Raw genomic sequence first — 18,394 nt, 5'->3', positions numbered from 1 at the left:
CGAGTTTTGCAAACGCCAATTTATCCAGTGGCCCATTTGCTGCCAGAAAATGTGCATTTTTTTGTTTGCACCTATTAATACTGTACAAACTCCTTACTTGAACAGCTGTGATATTCAAGTAAAAAAGCTATATACAAGCAGGTTTTCACCAGCAAGTTAACAATCCAGTAATTGTATAATAACTATACAGGTATGGGATCCCTTATCCGGAAACCCGTTATCCAGAAAGTTCTGAATTACAGAAAGGCCATCTCCCATAGACTCCATTATAAGCAAATAATTCTAATTTTTAAAAATGATTCCCTTTTTCTCTGTAATAATAAAACAGTACCTTGTACTTGATCCCAACTAAGATTTCATTAATACTTATTGGAAGCAAAACAACCCTATTGGGTTTATTCAATATTTAAATGATTTTTAGCAGACTTAAGTTATGGAGATCCAAATTACGGAAAGATCCCTTATTATTCAAGCATTCTGGATAACAGGTCCTATACCTATACAAGTCACTTGATAAAGGGCGTCACATTGCCCGAAACATGTTGTATACTATGGTCTGAAATAAATAGCGTTTTTCTGCTTTATGGTGCTCTCCTCTATATTTGGATTGTATTGACGGGCTCACGGTGTGCCTTGTGAGGATTGATGCATCAAGCCTGAATAAGAGGCTGTGCGGTTATATACCTATTTGTTTACAAAGAAAAATTGTCTTTCTTGATTTTACAAAATTTTGTTCTAACAACTTTCAGTATAGAGTCAATTTACTATTTAGCTACCATTTATCTTATACCATTAGTCATTTGAGGAATGCAATGCTATTGTCATGTGAAGTGCTGCTTTGGTAGAAAGATACATAGACAGATAGAGAGATGATAGTAACAGGGTAGATAAATACTAAATTAACATTAAATAAACAGTAAATGAACAATGACATTATTCATTTTAATAACTAATATCTATTAGTCAGTGACAATTTTGTTTCATTATAAACTTTATTAAAGAATCGTCTATATTTATATTTATATTGTACACAGGAATTCAGAGACAGGTATGGGATCTGTTATGCAGAATAAGGTGTCTTTCTGCAATCTGCGGCCCCATAATTTGGCTAATTAAATACATTTAAACATTAAATAAACCCAGTAGGATTATTTTTCACCAATATGGATTCATGCCACTTGTTTAACATGAAGTACAAGCTACTGTTTTATTATTACAGAGAAAACAACATATCTCAAAAATAAAAAAATGTTTTTTTGAATAGGATTTTAGGATCTTTAATATATTCCAATACCTGTGATAGTGATATTTCATGATACATTTCACATTGCATTAGGAATTCATAAAGTTAAGGCACAGGCCATGTAATGTTAACCATGTTTGATTTAAGGAACATATCCACTGCTATATAGAGGTTCAGTAACCACTTAATAAGATTCCTGCTAACTCCTGTATTCCTAATGGAACATGTCCAATCCTTGATTGGCCAGAGTGCCTTTAATTTTGTAAAAAGATCTTGAGAAAAAGCTCTGCATAAAGTGTGACTATAAGGCCCCTTCTCCCACAAAAAAATCCATTCTTCTTCTTATAACTCTTCGGTTCCAAGCTGCCAGTACAGCAAATAACTTTTAGGGGCACATTTATTAAAGTACGACTGGTCCGAAATAAAATAAACTTGTATTTGGTCGTACTGTGTATATTTTCTGTGACTTTTTCGTACCTTGCACAACTTTTTCGTACTTTGCGATAAAATTTGTGCGACAAAATCATATTGTCGCGCCGAGTACTAAAGTTTCGGATTCATTCAAGCTTCGGTATCGTGACTTTCCTTGGGCCAGGTTGGAGCTGCAGAGTGCCATTGAGCCCTATGGGAGACTTTCCTTGGGCCGGGTTGGAGCTGCAGAGTGCCATTGAGCCCTATGGGAGACTTTCCTTGGGCCGGGTTGGAGCTGCAGAGTGCCATTGAGCCCTATGGGAGACTTTCCTTGGGCCAGGTTGGAGCTGCAGAGTGCCATTGAGCCCTATGGGAGACTTTCCTTGGGCCGGGTTGGAGCTGCAGAGTGCCATTGAGCCCTATGGGAGACTTTCCTTGGGCCGGGTTGGAGCTGCAGAGTGCCATTGAGCCCTATGGGAGACTTTCCTTGGGCCGGGTTGGAGCTGCAGAGTGCCATTGAGCCCTATGGGAGACTTTCCTTGGGCCAGGTTGGAGCTGCAGAGTGCCATTGAGCCCTATGGGAGACTTTCCTTGGGCCGGGTTGGAGCTGCAGAGTGCCATTGAGTCCTATGGGAGACTTTCCTTGGGCCAGGTTGGAGCTGCAGAGTGCCATTGAGCCCTATGGGAGACTTTCCTTGGGCCGGGTTGGAGCTGCAGAGTGCCATTGAGCCCTATGGGAGACTTTCCTTGGGCCGGGTTGGAGCTGCAGAGTGCCATTGAGCCCTATGGGAGACTTTCCTTGGGCCAGGTTGGAGCTGCAGAGTGCCATTGAGCCCTATGGGAGACTTTCCTTGGGCCAGGTTGGAGCTGCAGAGTGCCATTGAGCCCTATGGGAGACTTTCCTTGGGCCAGGTTGGAGCTGCAGAGTGCCATTGAGCCCTATGGGAGGCTTCCAAAAACATGCACAGAAGGATCAAAGTCAGAAAGTTTTTCCCACCGTTTACGATCATTCGATACGAAAATTTTGTGACTTTCAGATCACCAATACGATTTTACTGTGACTATTCCGATTTTTTCGTAAGCATTTTCGTGATATTTGCGATCATCAGAAATTATCGTATCTAATCCGAATTTTTCCCAATTCGGGATTCAAACTCGTATTTTGATGAATGTGCCCCTTAGTGTGCTTTAGGCTCCAGACCATACGCACAGAAAAAGCTGATTCAGACAATTTATTAGTACACACGTCATGTTTTTGCTAGAAATGGAAGGCTGATTTCTGGAAAATTTAGGCTGCATGACTTGTATGTGGTGTTAGGTAACAGTTCATTAGAAAAGACTTCTGCCTCACCATGCTCTAAGCAGTGACCAATGAGAGCTGTACAGTGTGAAATCTTTAAATTCCTGAAAAAAATAAGTACACTGAAAGGTTACGGTAGTTATTGGGACACGAACCCTTTACTTTTTCAGCATTCGGAGTACAATGCTCAATATTCATCAGGCAATGTAACAAATAACCAAACTCTGTACATTAAATATAAGTATGAGCTGTACTCTTCAGTGCAGACATGTTGAATACAAAAGGCAGATGAAGAAAAGGGAGGACTGTGTGTCCATTAGTCTTGGTTCAGAGCACTGTTCCGTGTTTAGTGAGCCGAGACTGCAGTGGTTATTCTCATTAACAAACTAATCCTTCCCTAATAGCGATGAGTGAATCTGTCCCATTTCACTTCAACTTTACTTTTTTGCCATGTGCGCCATTTTATTGACACACGCAAGTTGCAGAGAATTTTGGTGGCTGATTTGTTTGTGAATGGTGAAATGTGGGAATTCTCTGCGAATCCATGCCAAGAATTTCGCTCATATCACTATTCTCTAATGGTAATGGTTAACTTTTCTTTCTCGCTGCAGTAAGGGCTCTGGCACACGGGGGAGATTAGTCGCCCGCGATTTAACTCCCTGTTCGCGGGCGACTAATCTCCCCCGTGTGCCAGAGCCCTAAATGAATGTTTGGATGGAGGAATCCTGTAAGATTCTTAACAGTTTGAAGTTAATTTAGTAAAAATGTTTCTGATAGGAAAATTATCCTGATAGCTAGGAAATTAATGATGAATGTGCCAAACAGAATGTTCGAAAAGTCAAAATAGTTCTATTTAGTGGGGTGTTAGAGCTCAGTAGCAGTGCTGCTGCCATACTTATAAAAAATGTGCATTGCTGCAACTTGAACTCTGTAAAGTCCCAGAGATCTCAGTATTTCTTGCAAGATTTGGTTTCAGCTATTCCCAACTGAATCCCTGATTTGGTTCATCCCTTGTCTATTCCTGTTAAAATCAGAGCACTGATTTATAAACATAGCTGCCAAACTGCATAAGTGTGGTTGTGTATGTCCTAAATTCCTTTACAATTCTTAGAATCACATGGAAACACCAGCACGGCCAATTTTAACAGGATGTTTGCCTAAAATGCACTCAAAATAACCAGATATTTGCTTTTAGTGTCTACCTTGCACTATATGGAATAAGTCAGTAGTTGCTAGGAGTTACAAATTAAAGTTCATCTGAAGGGGAGACAGAACTAAACCTGTTTAGGTGAACATTGCTTCCTATGTTTGGCAACAAACTCACTCAGACTTTTGGAAGAACCTCTCCTGGGCAGTGCCCATGAAGGTATTTCCCTGAGATTTGCTGCACTTTACTGGCACATTTAAAAATACATTTACCTGTCCTGGGTTTCTCCACATGTGCTGCCAAGTAATCATTTCTGTTCTCCAAATCAGGCAATCTCTCCAATTTATGAGACAGGTTTAGAGGTCCCTCCTGAGCATCAGTCTTCTCTACAGAAAGATGCTGGCATTTACTCGTGTGGCTTGTTATAATGTCTGTAGCTGCGTGCAACAAAAGCAATTACTTATGTCAGTGGTATAAGAAATCAGTTCTAGAATTTCAAGCTGGTCATACATGAGCAAATTTCATTACGAACTGATAAAATTGTCTATCACTACATTGTCTCCACAGTTGGGCAGACATATTGAAACATTTTTCCGCAATAAGTGACTGGGGATATTATACAGTGGTGTGAAAAACTATTTGCCCCCTTCCTGATTTCTTATTCTTTTGCATGTTTGTCACACTTAAATGTTTCTGCTCATCAAAAACCGTTAACTATTTGTCAAAGATAACATAATTGAACACAAAATGCAGTTTTTAAATGAAGGTTTACGTTATTAAGGGAGAAAAAAAACTCCAAATCTACATGGCCCTGTGTGAAAAAGTGATTGCCCCCCTTGTTAAAAATAACTTAACTGTGGTTTATCAATTTCAATTTTCAATTTCAATATCAATTTCTGTAGTCACCCCCAGGCCTGATTACTGCCACACCTGTTTCAATCAAGAAATCACTTAAATAGGAGCTACCTGACACAGAGAAGTAGACCAAAAGCACCTCAAAAGTTAGACATCATGCCAAGATCCAAAGAAATTCAGGAACAAATGAGAACAAAAGTAATTGAGATCTATCAGTCTGGTAAAGGTTATAAAGCCATTTCTAAAGCTTTGGGACTCCAGCGAACCACAGTGAGAGCCATTATCCACAAATGGCAAAAACATGGAACAGGAGTGGCCGGCCGACCAAATTTACCCCAAGAGTGCAGAGACAACTCATCCGAGAGGCCACAAAAGACCCCAGGACAACATCTAAAGAACTGCAGGCCTCACTTGCCTCAATTAAGGTCAGTGTTCACGACTCCACCATAAGAAAGAGACTGGGCAAAAACGGCCTGCATGGCAGATTTCCAAGGCGCAAACCACTTTTAAGCAAAAAGAACATTATGGCTCGTCTCAATTTTGCTAAAAAACATCTCAATGATTGCCAAGACTTTTGAGAAAATACCTTGTGGACCGACAAGACAAAAGTTGAACTTTTTGGAAGGTGCGTGTCCCGTTACATCTGGCGTAAAAGTAACACAGTATTTCAGAAAAAGAACATCATACCGACAGTAAAATATGGTGGTGGTAGTGTGATGGTCTGGGGTTGTTTTGCTGCTTCAGGACCTGGAAGGCTTGCTGTGATAGATGGAACCATGAATTCTACTGTCTACCAAAAAATCCTGAAGGAGAATGTCCGGCCATCTGTTCGTCAACTCAAGCTGAAGCGATCTTGGGTGCTGCAGCAGGACAATGACCCAAAACACACCAGCAAATCCACCTCTGAATGGCTGAAGAAAAACTAAATGAAGACTTTGGAGCGGCCTAGTCAAAGTCCTGACCTAAATCCTATTGAGATGTTGTGGCATGACCTTAAAAAGGCGGTTCATGCTAGAAAACCCTCAAATAAAGCCGAATTACAACAATTCTGCAAAGATGAGTGGGCCAAAATTCCTCCAGAGCGCTATAAAAGACTCGTTGCAAGTTATCGCAAACGCTTGATTGCAGTTATTGCTGCTAAGGGTGGCCCAACCAGTTATTAGGTTCAGGGGGCAATTACTTTTTCACACAGGGCCATGTAGGTTTGGATTTTTTTTCTCCCTAAATAATAAAAACCCTCATTTAAAAACTGCATTTTGTGTTTACTTGTGTTATCTTTGACTAATAGTTAAATGTGTTTGATGATCAGAAACATTTTGTGTGACAAACATGCAAAAGAATAAGAAATCAGGAAGGGGGCAAATAGTTTTTCACACCACTGTATATTACTTAAACAAAACCCCACCCCCAACAATTAAGGTAAGAAAAAGTCACAGATTGCCACCCTGAAGAACTTTTTTATGATAAAGCTATTGCCTAACCAGGGCTAGATACACATGCTGGGTGACTAGTTCACCTATCTGGCCCAAGCCCAAGCAGCATCTTGTTTGACTATAGACATTATATATATATTACACATCAGGTTTCAGGTAAAAATATATAAAGAAGAATCTTTTATGTATGTATGTATATCTTTATTTATAAAGCGCTACTTATGTACGCAGCACTGTACAGTAGAATTCATTAATACAGACAGGGGGGTTAAAGATAATGGATAAATACAAAGTACAACAATAAATACAATAAATACAAAGTGCAGTTGCAATAAGAGTCAGAAACACAAGATGAAGGAGGTCCCTGCCCCGTAGAGCTTACAATCTATATACAATCTTTCCTAGACAGTTTTCTAATATGGATATTGACATGGCTATAACATACAGGCTAGCACGTGCTGTTGCGTCTATTTTGGCAAATCGAACACAATTATGTCAGACACAGCACAACTCTGTTGTAGATAATAAACCTGGCTCAATCCCTTTTTAAATAGGAGCACAGGAGCTATTTTGGGGACAGGCTGTTTTACAGGTGCAATGCCTGCTTGTGTCCACAACGACTGCATTATGGGGAAAATGGCCACTACGCTTGAAATTACACTTTGCTTACTGCATGTGTGGATGTAAATGATCCCTCCTAATTCTCCTTTAGTATATTTAAAGGGAAAGGCATGGTCATGTGCAGTGTTAAATAACTCTATGGAGTTGATCAAATGAACTCACTGTGCCACTCAGTTTGTGTCTTTTTCTCCAGTAAATCTGCATTCCTTCTATCTGTAGCTTTAGCGCTGGGTGGTGTTAAGACCCCCAACAATGGATTCCCCTGCATGTGCCCTGGGCTTGGAGCATGCACACCTGAAAATATAGTGGTTCAGGAAAGGGTTAATTATGTGATCTCTGTATCCCTATGAGCAAAATTACAGTGAACTGTACCTAGATTTTGCCAAAGGTTTTGATACAATTCCATTAAAAACATTTGCTTCCTAAACGTAGGTCTGTTGGTTTTGGTTGTACTATTATGTTGATAGAGACTGGCTGAAGGATTATATACAGAGAGAAGTAGTCATCAATATATTCTAATAGGAGCAGCACTTTAAGGGGTTATTTAATAAGAAGTGCAAAGTTTGCTACAGGTCTAATCACGAATACCAACCAATTATCATCTAGCATTCACTGGTCACTTGTTCGAAGCAAGCATCTTATTGGTTGCTGTGAGTGTAGATATTGGTGTTTTAGATTTATGCTCTAAACACTTATATACTAGCTATTATCAATTAATAGCACTGCTATGTTTATGCTGTCCACTAGTGATAGTTATCCTACACCTGTGGGTCATATATATTCGGGATAACCAACTGTCCCAGTGGCGCATCGTAGGTGGATGCTGCATGTACCAACCTCAACGCCAATCTAAAGTGTCCAAGCCCCAGTAGCGACAAAGTAGCACCCGCTAATACACACATGCTTGCAATACTCCCGTTAATGATGGGGCTGGAACGGAAATATAAATCGTCAGGCAGGAGAAGCTGGAGCGATTTAGGGTTGTTCTGGTCAAATTATTTTTCAACCCACAATTTACCATTCTACAGCATAGCCTGCTCATAAAAAAAGACAGTGCCATATGCAAGAACATATGAAAAGGCCCAGACGTGCTGTAAAACAGCCTGTCCCCAAAATAGCTCCTGTGCTGCTATTTAAAAAGGGATTGAGCCAGGTTTATTATCTACAACAGTGCTGTCCATTTGGTGGCCCGCCGACCCTCACAGGCACAGAACAACTGTAATTGTAGGATGATTTTGAAATCAAGACCAAAGGCTATTCTATTTGCTTGGGTATTAGAATGTTTACGCAGAACAAGGAATGCATCCGATGTCTCTTGTCTCAGGTATTCCAATGACTTCATGGTTAAAGGCCATTCTATTTGCTTGGGTCTGAGAATGTTTATACAGAACACAGAATGTATCTGTTGTCTCCTGTCACAAGTATTCCTAGAGTGAGGTTAAGAAATTCACAAATAGTCTCAGAAACACCAACTACACAAATACCGTTTAGGACACTGTGCTTATGTAGAAGATTTCTTTTAACAGAGAGATACCTTTTTTGAGCTATTGTGCTGAGACAGTGAGACACTTAAGCCTTTCCTAAAGATGGAGAGAGAGACACAGTTATGCTAAACTAAAATAAGGATGATGATTGGATGCCATGGGATCAGCCCCATGTAGGTTAAATGGCAACATTTTATATTTGACTTTGTTCCCTCACTTCCTCACGAACTTTCAGGATGTATGAGCTATTATTTATTACTCTGTATTAATGTATACCTCAGATTAAGCTGTCTGGTTAATATCCTGAGTGAATCTGAATGATTCAAGTCAGGCCCAGGGGGAACTTTAGGGCCAGGCTCGAATTGAGCAAGTATTTATTCAAATCCAAGAGAGACTTACTCACTGTGGGCAAGAATCATATATGCCTAGTGGAGAATCATATGGGAAAGGGAGTACATATGAACCCGACATTTCGAGCATGAAAACATTACACAGGTCTTACTGCACTCTTGTGCCTTTTATAACTTACAGGGGTTTATGTAGGGACCTATGGTTCTGTATTGGGTCTTACAATTGTATTTATTCTGTTTGTTAATGACTTGCAGGAGGCCACTGAAAGCAATGTATCCATGTTTGCAGGTAACTGTGTAGAATGCTGAATTCATCTACGATTCTAGGCTATCATTTTTGGAACTGCTTACAATTATTTTCCATATGTGATATACTATACATTTTGCACCACAAAGTATATTTTATAATGGACAAATATTACATCGTTATAGAAACCAGTAATACTATACAAAATGGCACTGTGGGATATTTTGATATGTGACATTACAGTATATTTATAAAAACCTTACAATTACAAGAAAGGGCACTCAGGTTAAAACTTATAGCAATACCTAGGATAGCTCTACGACAAATCAGCAGCTCCAGCCATATTTCTTCTAAACTTGCTGGGATTTTAATGCTATTCCATGGATAAGTGCCAGAATTAGAACACTGGTGGTGCGCAAAGACAACCTATGGGAACGCCTCAAAACCATAATGCTGCTCATTCTATCTCACTAACAATTCAATCTCTAGCTTCTAAATGAACAGAATGCAACAACTCACCTCTTTTGGCGCAGCTATGTAATTGTAGATAATTCATTTTTCTTATTGATTTGCTGATGAAAGGATGGTTTACTAGTGCTTTTCTATGAGTCTTAATGTGTCTTAGTAATTCATACAGAACATCACCTAAAAAAAGTTAGAGGTTAAAGTTAGAGGTGTCCTGCACCTTCTTCAGCACCAAACAACAGACAGAGTTTCCATAGTGCACAAGTAACAGAGCAGATACATTTGAAATGACTGGTAGTTTTATACACACACATATATATATATATATATATGGTAGCCATCAATATACATAGTTCAAAGGTAAATAAATACATTGATGATTGACCTGAGCTAGGAGACCGCTTCTTAAAGTCCTCCTTAGTAAGAATGCATAGTGCTCTTCCATTCATTACAAACTTTTTATCATCAGTCCTCCTCAATGAGCATTCCTTCTCTGCCCATCTAAGCCACTGAATAACGTCATCTTTACTCCACAGGGATGGATGTATTCCTGAAATCCACAAAGTAACATTAAACAGTGTGTATTTCAGCTACTACAATTCAATGTAAACTCTAGTCACTATAAATAAGAGATTACCAAACTTCCATTGTTAAACTGCAATAACCTTCAACCATAATCTGGATCTTCGGGTAGGTAAAGGAAGGGTAGGTAAATATGTAGTACTTTTGCCACTGCAGTAGCAGAAGATTATTTTACTATAGGGAAAGTGTACAAGATTTGTTTGGAAAAATCAGCTAAAGAAACATTATCTTGTTCGGCAACCACTAGCATGAGTAAATATTTGAACCCCTGTTTTTGGCTTCACAGAAGGCATTAAAGAGTGGTATTAGCATGAACGATTCTGTACCCTATGCCACACTGAAGCAGCTTTTGTGACACACTGATTGGGTGTAGGACCAACTCTTAATTGGTGTACTAATTTGTCACATGTGAGTTGGACTGAGGTTTAGGCTAGTCAAGGTCTTCTTTTCTCACCAACTGTACTTTGCTTTGTTCATGGTGGAATTATTGTGCTGAAAAACATTTTCCACAAAACACTAATTTGTACAGAATATTTGCTTTTACTAGAACCAGGGGCCATAGCCCAAAACACCCCTGATTTTCAACAATTCAAATAAGTAGAGGTTTCTCAACTTCACATTAATAAATTATTTATGTATGTATGATTGGGTCTAATCTGCACACGTTGTGTTCAAGTTGACAGAGATTCCTGCTTTCATTCTACCCACTAATTACTTACTGAGACTTCCCGGCACCTTAGAAATCACGTCTTCAATAATAGAAAAATCTGTCTCTGTCAGACTGTAACTCGACCCATCTAGTAGTGGAACAGTACCTGACAAACTGGCTTCCAGCCTTGCCTGGAATATCAACAAGAGAATGCTCAATGGAATGATAACAATAATTATTGTAAACATAGTCATATGATGTATTCATTATAGCAGGTTTTATACTTAATGTAGTCATCATTGTGTGGAAACATAGAAATACTACTAAAAAAACACTAACTTCTTCTCTCTGGTAAAGTAGAGCATACATAAGATCTTTGTTATGCTCACACTCTGCATTTTGTTGGGAATGAAAAAAGTCCCCCCAGAAGTGAGATTTGTGGTCCTGTCAGTGAGCTGACATGTAACGATCTACTGGCAATCTGGTAAGGTGACCCGAGAAAAACATGAAATTTTGAACTGTTACTCTATTGCACATTAATATATGCCTTTTCATTCTAAAACCTGTATAAAAGGAGAAGGAAAGGCTAAAGGTGGCCATACACGGACCGATTTTTTACTTACAAACGACCGATTCCCGAACGATCCGATGCTATCGTTAAGTTATTGTATAGTTGGTGGTGTACGAACGATCGTCGGCCCACTAAACGAGCCGACATTATCGTCCCCAAAATCGATCGGCCAGGTTTAAAAATTTTTGTCGTTTAACGATAAAATCTGCCAGTTGGTGTGAGTGTCAGACATTTGTCTTTCAACGATTGTTCTCTGCGCATGTCACGATTGCCAGCAACGACATCGATCGTACGTAGATGTACGATCGTAGGTATCTTACGATAATGATGCAACAAAATCTTTCCCGAATTATCGTTGCCCGTGGATGGCATATCGTATGGGAACTCGATCGCCATACGATCGTTTGTCGATATAATCATTCATCGCACAACGAGCGAAATCGCCTCGTGTATGGCCACCTTAAGTCACTTGGGGGTGCCAAAATGTTAGGCACCCCAAGTGACTTTAATCACTTCAGCAATGCATACAGCCGGAGCGCATATGTAGAGAAAAAATATATACAATAGTGCAACAAAGTATATGTAGAGTGAATCCTTCTCCCCAAAAGGTAACAAAACAATGTAACAGATAGGAAAAGAGGAAAAGTTGTGCTCGTTTACTTTACATTCACACCCAAGTGTAGTGCCGCAAACTGCTTACCAGATGGCAGTGTAGATATGGCAGATAAATGTAGCGTATCCAATAATGGCATATAGCTAGGCAGATAAAACCGGCATTCTTGATGAAATTCGCAACTGTATCCACGTGTAAAATCAATCCGATGGGTCAAATTGTAGAACGTCGCTGTATCCTCAGTGAGGCACAAAAAGGGGGAAACAGCAACTGGTGCAATATTATTTATTATAAAAACTCATATAAAAGAATAAAACTTACAAAGTTGCGATGTAACACAAGCTCTAAGTATAGCCCAACGCGTTTCGTGTACTTTAGCGGTACACTTCCTGCTCCTGAGGAAGTGTACCGCTAAAGTACACGAAACGCGTTGGGCTATACTTAGAGCTTGTGTTACATCGCAACTTTGTAAGTTTTATTCTTTTATATGAGTTTTTATAATAAATAATATTGCACCAGTTGCTGTTTCCCCCTTTTTGTGCCTCACTGAGGATACAGCGACATTCTACAATTTGACCCATCGGATTGATTTTACACGTGGATACAGTTGCGAATTTCATCAAGAATGCCGGTTTTATCTGCCTAGCTATATGCCATTATTGGATACGCTACATTTATCTGCCATATCTACACTGCCATCTGGTAAGCAGTTTGCGGCACTACACTTGGGTGTGAATGTAAAGTAAACGAGCACAACTTTTCCTCTTTTCCTATCTGTTACATCGTTTTGTTACCTTTTGGGGAGAAGGATTCACTCTACATATACTTTGTTGCACTATTGTATATATTTTTTCTCTACATATGCGCTCCGGCTGTATGCATTGCTGAATTTGTCTTTGGGACCCAGTCAAAGGGGTTGATCTGAAGCGGAGCTGCAGGAAAGTTTCGTCACATACACGATTTGATATATGGTTCACACAAGATTGGAAAGCACATCTTCTCTAGAGCGCTGAGGACTTTGGTATTGTATATATACCCCATCACAGATGACTTTAATCACTTACCTTTTACCCCGGCTGGTGCCCCTGTTAGGAGAAAACTGCACCTGCCTGGGGTAGCTGCAAGCATGGTCTCCTCTTCCTTCTCTCTTCGGAATCCCTGGGCCGTATGCGCCGTAGATGAAAATGCTGACTTTTTTGTTTAAGTTCGGCTTTTCACTCTACTGCGCATGCACAAGCGCGTGAAGACAGGAGAAGGAACAGGACACAGTCGCTCCAGCTACCCCGGGCTGGTGCGGTTTTCTCCTAACAGGGGCACCAGCCCGGGGTACAAGGTAAGCAATTTAAGTCATTGGGGGTGCCTAACATTTTGGCACCCCCAGGTGACTTAGCCCTTCTCCTTTAATAGAACTGGATATAAATCTAACAAGAATGCTGAATTAATAAAACAGTATGAATGGGTGAATGGGTTATACCAAGTAAATAAATGGTTTGCAACTGTTAGAACTTGTTTGCCAGTCACACCCAAAGCCGTGAAATGTGCCAACTGAAATTTAAAATAAGTGTTGCAGCAAGGTTGGTAAGCACCATATTGATGCCTTCTTCAAAGCAATCTGGCATGTCATCATGCTCTGAGTAGTGGATATCTACATGTGGGATAGAGCCTGTTGGAACTTGATTATTGCTTACAGATTTGCGCTACTTTGCTTTGTATGAACAGATATTCCAATGGGGCAGTACTGAAAGTCCACTATTATATGGTTCAGGAGTGAGGAGGAAGGCTACTAGATGGTAGTCTATGGCAGGGCTGTCCAACCGGAGGCCTGCAGGCTGGGTTTTTATGGAAAAAAGTCCCCCCAGAAGCGAGATTTGTGGTCCTGTCAGTGAGCTGACATGTAACGATCTACTGGCAATCTAGTAAGGTGACCCGAGAAAAACATGAAATTTTGAACTGTTACTCTATGACACATTAATATATGCCTTTTCATTCTAAAACCTGTATAAAAGGAAAAGGAAAGGCTAAGTCACTTGGGGGTGCCAAAATGTTAGGCACCCCAAGTGACTTTAATCACTTACCTTTTACCCCGGCTGGTGCCCCTGTTAGGAGAAAACTGCACCTGCCTGGGGTAGCTGCAAGCATGGTCTCCTCTTCCTTCTCTCTTCGGAATCCCTGGGCCGTATGCGCCATAGATGAAAATGCTGACTTTTTTGTTTAAGTTCAGCTTTTCACTCTACTGCGCATGCACAAGCGCGTGAAGACAGGAGAAGGAACAGGACACAGTCGCTACAGCTACCCCGGGCTGGTGCGGTTTTCTCCTAACAGGGGCACCAGCCCGGGGTACAAGGTAAGCAATTTAAGTCATTGGGGGTGCCTAACATTTTGGCACCCCCAAGTGACTTAGCCCTTCTCCTTTAATAGAACTGGATATAAATCTAACAAGAATGCTGAATTAATAAAACAGTATGAATGGGTGAATGGGTTATACCAAGTAAATAAATGGTTTGCAACTGTTAGAACTTGTTTGCCAGTCACACCCAAAGCCGTGAAATGTGCCAACTGAAATTTAAAATAAGTGTTGCAGCAAGGTTGGTAAGCACCATATTGATACCTTCTTCAAAGCAATCTGGCATGTCATCATGCTCTGAGTAGTGGATATCTACATGTGTGATAGCGCCTGTTGGAACTTGATTATTGCTTACAGATTTGCGCTACTTTGCTTTGTATGAACAGATATTCCAATGGGGCAGTACTGAAAGTCCACTATTATATGGTTCAGGAGTGAGGAGGAAGGCTACTAGATGGTAGTCTATGGCAGGGCTGTCCAACCGGAGGCCTGCAGGCTGGGTTTTTATGGCCCCCCAGCCTGCCCAGAGGCTTCATAGACTTCACTATATGACAACATATTTTAATTGAATCTGGCCCTCCAACATGCTGTATGATATATAATTATCCCACTGTATGTAATACGTTGGACAGCACTGGCCTAGGGTATTAATTTATAAATTGCTCCCCCTTCTTTACCTTGCCCCGTGCATAAAAGTAGCACCAGGATACTCCAGAATGAAATCAACAAGCCTTACACAAGAATTAGAATTGAACAGATAAGAGTAATAGAAGCATACATCAGATGGGTACTAAAACAGGGCATTACCCAAGTTTGTGTCTTATCAGGTTCTGGAGTGTTATATCTAGAAGGGTGGAGTGCGGTTAATGATAACAGAAGAGGGTGGTGGCGACTTACCATTTATAAAGCAGTTTTTTTCTGTTTTAATAATACAGACAGCTACAAACTATTACTTTCTTGATAGTTCTTGCTAGTTATTTCCCTTTCAACTAATTCTAACTACCTTATACCAGGATCCTTCTTCACAGATACCACTGAGGCTGAACATAAAGGCTCTGACAAATCCTGCACATCGATTCCTCCACACTTCTGCCATCCACAGTCTATTACTACAATGGCCATAATGTCACAGTATACAATGGATTCTGCATCTATGCATTGTATTTACAGACCATGTTTCTGTTTTCACAGAATACATTTTGTCCTGACACAGTACATATTACAATTGCAAAAAAATTTTTAGATTTAGAATGTATTTTCTTCCAGTGATTTGGAAAACTTTTTAGTGGTTAGCATTTATCATTACCATTTATTAATAGCTACCCAACATGTTATACAGCACTTTTCTTTTTTTCACTCTTATCAGACCCAGCCCAGTTTTTCATCAGGAGACAATTTGCCTGTGTGTGTGATTGTGAAAGAAATCCAAGGAAACCCACATGGCACTCAATAATTTCACATCTGCAATGTATTATAACAGTACCAACCACTGAACCTTCAAGCCTAATAATAACACTTAGGGACTTTGCAACTTGCAACACCAAAGGGGTTATATATGCATTTGAAAAATAAGAGCAATAGATACTTGTGACCTGGAAAAATATCTAATATGTTACCTCCTTGAAAAAATACTTCAAAATTCAAGGCCATAATAGCATGCAGCTTATGTGGCTAGTATTGGGAAACAGGATACAATGGCACCTATGGGATATTTAATTCTAATATTATTTTAATAATCTAACTATTCATATTTCTGCTAGCAGTTCAAGTATACAGTATTATGTACATTGAAACCATAGGATTAAAGTTCTTTTTTTGTAATATAGGTACAGGTATCGGACCCCTTATCCGGAAACCCGTTATCCAGAAAGATCCGAATTACGGAATGCCCGTCTCCCATAGACTCCATTTTAATCAAATAATTCAGAATTTTAAAACTGATTTCCTTTTTCTATGTAGAAATAAAACAGAACCTTGTAATTGATCCCAACTAAGATATAATTAATCCTTATTGGATGCAAAACAATCCTATTGGGTTTAATTAATGTTTTATTGATTTTTTATTAGACTTAAGGTATTGAGATCCAAATTACGGAAAGACCCCTTATCCGGAATACCCTTGGTCCCGAGCATTCTGGATAATGGGTCCTATACCTGTATTATTATTTCCTATGTTGCTGTTAACATGAGTTTTTCCTTTCTAGCATGAGGAAAAAGTTTGCTGAGATCTCAATAACGAAATAGAACAAAAATGTTTGAGTTCCATTTCTGTCATATCATCAGCCACGTGGTCATCTGCTTAATGCTGATTTGGGCTCCAAAAGGGTATTTTTTTTTTGCTATTGTATTCCGTGTAACATGAACTGACAGATAATGGATTATCTTAGTTTATAGAATTATGCAGAACTGTCTGGACTGCTAATCTGTTACATTCTAGATAATTATGTTGCTGGGGATTTCAAAAGGGCAGTCACTATTTTATCTATTACCTTGTTTGTTTGTCTTGAATTCAATTCTTGCTTTCCCAGATACTAACTAGTGCTCAATAGTATTGTACATTATGTTATCTACAATAACCCCCCTCCTATACATGTATTTGGAGGAGAATATCATTTACATGCATGCATTTGTTCACTTATGTAATGCTTTTATCAGTACTAATTCATTGTCATTTATTTGTCCAGTTCACCAGTGAATCTAAATTGTTGCATTCCCACACACACAGCTGTACAAATATGCACACCCCTGTCATACCCTAAAGCTCACTGTGATCTTCTGTACAGTATGAACTAACAATGTACAGTTTATGTGTAAAGAGCTGGAGTGCACTGCAAACAGTCACCCATGTAAATATGAAGTAAAAACCTAATGTATAAATACATACACTCTAGGTACTATGGTGGTCTTTAGCCTCATGTTCTTTGACAGCTTTCTATTATTTCACAGCTGACAGCATTTAGTCACTCCAGATGTTATATGGCTTTTTTTGGATAGCAGTTGGAAATCTTTCCTATGAAGTCATTATGATTCATTTAGTTCCAATTATCTTACTAGCATATACGATTCATGTCATATGAGAAACTGAAACTTTAACAGCAAATTAAACAGGGGTCATGTTCCTTAACAAGCATAGAACATAAACTATGACTTACCTTATTCCCATAAAATGATTGAGTGTTTCCATTTTCTGACATATCCAAACAAATCCTTAGCTGTCCCTCACCTGTACTTGAGGAGTGGGCTAGGCAAGCCTAAAGTGAAAAGTCAAACCACAGCTAGGGCTAGTATACACTCCCTTTTCTGAAGATCATTAAGGATCTGCTGCCCAATTTTGAACCTTTTTCCCATATCATATAAGAAACCATACACAAACTGCTGACCAAGTCAAAAAATCTGTCCTAAGCAAGGTCTGCCTAAATAAAATGAGTCGTAATTCTAGAAATGAAAGCAAACGTTTCCCAATCCTGCCATGAGTCTCCGTAAAAGGACAGAGTCAGTAGAAAGTGAAACCAATAGTAAGTCGACTGAAGAAGGAAACAGAAACAAGGAAAAAATACTGGAGTAGACGCAGTGAAATTTAACTCTGGAGGAAAATGATTTATATTATATATAATGGAGTAAAAATGATTTGTTTTAACCTGTATTAGTCTATGGGACTCTTATATGGAGCTTTTCTGTTACATGTTGTGATGCATTATAGTCACATTCTTATAACAGGTGAATAAATGGAGTTTTCTTTCTATAGTATTTTTTTCTTATGAGGGTCATATATTCTAAAAATCCTACTAATGGTGGTCTGAATTGCAGTATGTGATACATGTAGGACAAATTGTAATGTTGGTGCTACATTACTAACAACATGCTTATGTATAAAAACATGTACCTCAGATAAAAGATTATCTGCTGAGCTGCCTGCAGTCTAATGTCTCCTATCTGCTGTCTGAAGGTGAAGTCTCATGCCTGGGTTTGGGGTGCCCTGTGACTAAACAGTATGAAATAATGTGTTTCATGGGCAAAGAAATGAAAGGATAAATAAATATATATAATCTCTGCCATATAACATTGTCCCTATCCGCTAA

General features: G+C 39.3%; 1 protein-coding gene across 3 annotated transcripts; it reads right to left on the bottom strand.

Annotated features, from left to right (window-relative positions):
• Positions 1-2,767: 2,767 nt before the first annotated feature.
• LOC101734178 (transcription factor ETV6-like) lies at positions 2,768-17,849 on the bottom strand. Of its 3 annotated transcripts, XM_031896787.1 has the most exons (7): positions 17,468-17,841; positions 10,858-10,978; positions 9,942-10,106; positions 9,611-9,736; positions 7,173-7,304; positions 4,374-4,538; positions 2,768-3,058 (listed from the first exon to the last, which is right to left on the bottom strand). In XM_031896787.1, exons 1-7 carry the CDS (start codon positions 17,507-17,509, stop codon positions 3,051-3,053), a joined length of 759 nt encoding a protein of 252 aa, XP_031752647.1. In that variant the 5' UTR covers positions 17,510-17,841; the 3' UTR covers positions 2,768-3,050. The 3 variants fall into 3 exon arrangements, with proteins under 3 accessions (XP_031752647.1, XP_031752646.1, XP_031752648.1); XM_031896786.1 differs by lacking the exon at positions 2,768-3,058 and having other exon boundaries at positions 3,641-4,538; positions 17,468-17,849; XM_031896788.1 differs by lacking the exons at positions 2,768-3,058; positions 7,173-7,304 and having other exon boundaries at positions 3,641-4,538; positions 17,468-17,848.
• Positions 17,850-18,394: the final 545 nt, after the last annotated feature.

Source organism: Xenopus tropicalis, chromosome 2 (assembly GCF_000004195.4).
Source record: "Xenopus tropicalis strain Nigerian chromosome 2, UCB_Xtro_10.0, whole genome shotgun sequence".
In the NCBI taxonomy this organism is placed as follows: domain Eukaryota; kingdom Metazoa; phylum Chordata; class Amphibia; order Anura; family Pipidae; genus Xenopus; species Xenopus tropicalis.
This window is presented reverse-complemented; position numbering and strand designations above follow the sequence as displayed.

Excerpts from the sequence above, each read along its gene's own strand:
- LOC101734178 (XM_031896786.1), bottom strand. The coding sequence starts at position 17,509 with ATGTCAGAAAATGGAAACACTCAATCATTTTATGGGAATAAG. Across the intron at positions 10,107-10,857 it reads TAAGGTGCCGGGAAGTCTCA|GAATACATCCATCCCTGTGG; the intron begins GTAAGTAATTAG and ends TGTGGATTTCAG. Across the intron at positions 4,539-7,172 it reads GACACAAACTGAGTGGCACA|CTACAGACATTATAACAAGC; the intron begins GTGAGTTCATTT and ends TGTTGCACGCAG.